The sequence below is a fragment of the Trypanosoma conorhini genome (assembly GCF_003719485.1).
Source record: "Trypanosoma conorhini strain 025E chromosome Unknown Tco_14.4_contig_01428, whole genome shotgun sequence".
Lineage (NCBI taxonomy): Eukaryota > Euglenozoa > Kinetoplastea > Trypanosomatida > Trypanosomatidae > Trypanosoma > Trypanosoma conorhini.
In genome coordinates this window covers 1-2409 of record NW_021705531.1, presented here as the reverse complement: position 1 = coordinate 2409, position 2409 = coordinate 1, and the positions used below count along the sequence as shown (strand labels likewise).

At 62.9% G+C, this 2409-nt stretch overlaps 1 protein-coding gene across 1 annotated transcript, besides 1 other annotated feature; it reads left to right on the top strand.

Moving 5' to 3' along the window:
* Positions 1-125: 125 nt before the first annotated feature.
* Positions 126-147: a microsatellite.
* A 339-nt stretch (positions 148-486) lies between these two features.
* Positions 487-2085, top strand: Tco025E_10038 (uncharacterized protein; the record flags this gene model as incomplete). Its single annotated transcript, XM_029376830.1, has 1 exon — positions 487-2085. One exon carries the CDS (start codon positions 487-489, stop codon positions 2083-2085), a length of 1599 nt encoding a protein of 532 aa, XP_029223046.1.
* Positions 2086-2409: the final 324 nt, after the last annotated feature.

Here is a 2409-nt window from a genome sequence, read left to right as displayed (position 1 = left end):
TTGGGGCAACTCACTGCGGCTCACGCTGAGTTTGTGCGCCGTGTCCGCTGCGGTTGTCGCTGCGTGTCTCCGCGTCTTGTTTTCCCACTGCCGCCGCTGGATGTGCCGCCGACACGCCCCTCATTTCCTCCTCCTCCTCCTTCCCTCTAGAGGCAACTTTAGTTTGCGGCGACGACGGCCCTTTTTTTATTCTCCGCTGCGGCAGAGCAGCGGCAGGCTGTGCGGCGGGCTTTGGACCCGCCCCGTCCCTCTCGCTGCGTGCCTCGTCGGGCGTGCGCTGTGCGGTTTGCCGCAGTTGCTGCTTTTCTCCTTAACGGGACGGCGATGCCCCGGCCATTCCTTCTTTCTCTGTTTGTGCGTATTGGTTGAATGCACCCATTCCGCGGGTCGCTTATATCTGTGCGTCTGTATGTGTTTGTCCTTTTTTATATTTCTGCACCTCGCTAGACGCTGTGCGTGCGTGTGCTGCGGTGGGGGAGTGTGGCGATGGCCGGCCGTGCGCTGTTGGTGTGCGCCCTCTGCGCGCTGTGCTGCGCCGCCGGCGGGGGCTGGGCGGCGGAGTGGGACTACTGCACGGAGCGCGACTGGAGGGGCTTGCGGGCCGTCGCGAAGGACATGAGCGAGGCGGAAATTGCGGCGAAGTACTGCGGCCGCAAGCCGGAGTTTGTGCGGGGGCTGCGGGCGAGTCTGCAGGGCGATGAGGTGGAGGGGGAAGTGTCTGGCCCCGGCGGAGGGGGCGGCGGTGCTTCGAGGGGAGAAGTGTCCGGGCACTCGGCGGAGCTGAGAGGCGCGGGCGGCTCGCAATCGACATCGGGCGAAAAGGCGGCAGCGGCACCGTCGCCGGAATTAAAACCAGGCGTCCGACCGTCGGGTGCCTCTCCGGACGTAAACGGCGTTGCACACCGAAGTGGGGCCTCGCCGGACGGGCCAGACGACGCCGAGACTCCTCTGGAGCAAACAAAGCCACAGGACGGCGTGCAGCAGCCGCCACCACAGGCAGTGCCTTCGACAGGGCTCGACGGCCAAGGAACGGAACAAAAGGGAAAGGACAACACAGACTCGCACTCGCTTGGAGAAGATGATCCGTCAAAGAGTGCCAGCGTCTCAGCAACACAAGAGGTGGAAAACACGCCCATAACGGAGAATGCATCAGGTGGAAACGGCCAACAAGCAAGCGAAATCGTTCTTCCTCAAACTCCTGGTGCTGCTGCGGTGGCGTCGCTACCAGCATCCGACAACTCCGCCGGCACTTCAACAGACGGCACAGGAAAAGCGCCGAAGGCAGGGCAACTAGAAGCAGCGTCGACACTACCAACGCCGCCAGCGCCAGCGCCAACGTCAACTGAAGTGCCAGTGGAAGCAGGGAAGGAGACGACATCCGAGACGGCTCCTTCGAAAGAAACGGGTGTCGAGGAGAGTCTGGTCAGTGATAATAAAGCTGGCGGTGACGAGAAAGCTAAGCCCAAACAGGCTGCGCCGGCCGCAGCTGACACAAGTAATACACCGGGTGGAAGGGCAGTGGATGCAGCTCAACTCACTGCCCGTCCGGGCGGCGGTGGCACTTCAAGCGAACAGACTGGGAAGGAGGCTGGGGCGATTGCCGAGGATTCTGCAGGGCCTGTTGTCGCGGCGGCCCCAGGAGCCCAACAGCAAGGTGTAACTGCCGCTGGCACACCGACGAGCAGCGGCAAGGAGCCGCTTCCAGCAGCAGGGGACACCGCCACTGAGGCCAGCCACGCGGCGACGACGACTGACGGTGGCAGCGGCAGCAGCCCCGCGGCGCAGCCGCAGCCGGGGAGTTCCGTGGGGACAAACGAAGCTGGCCAGCGAGAACAGGAGCAGCCCGCAGCCACCGCACCCAAGCAGCAAACGGAAAAGAGTGGCGAGAGAAGAGGAGAAGCCACACAGCCGGCAGCGGGGGCGGCTGCCCAAGCGGTGACTACCACCAACAATTCGACGAGTGCAGCGAAGGCGGAGCCCGGCGACAGTGACGGCAGCAGCACCGCGGCCGCGCACTCCGCCTCCCCCCTTGCGCTGCTTCTTCTGCTTGCGTGTGCAGCTGCCGCTGCGATGGTGGCCGCGTGAGAGACTGAGTGAAAAGGAGAGGGCTGTGCACACAGCTCGCCCTTCTCTATTTCTTCCTCTCTAGCTGTGTGTGTGTGTGTCCCCCTGCACGGACTCTCTCGCCCTCGCCGCACCCCACGCGGCACACACACACATAATGTGCCCGTATATATACACAACTCCACTCATGCAGGCCCGTTGGTTTTCTTCCTCTTTTGTACCCGACGAGCCGCTGCCGCCCTGCTTGGCTGCATGGGTACAGCACCGTAACTGTTTTCATCCTTTTTTTATGCTTGTTTGTTTTCATTGCTTTCAGTGGGCGACCTCTCTCTCTCTCTCTCTTCC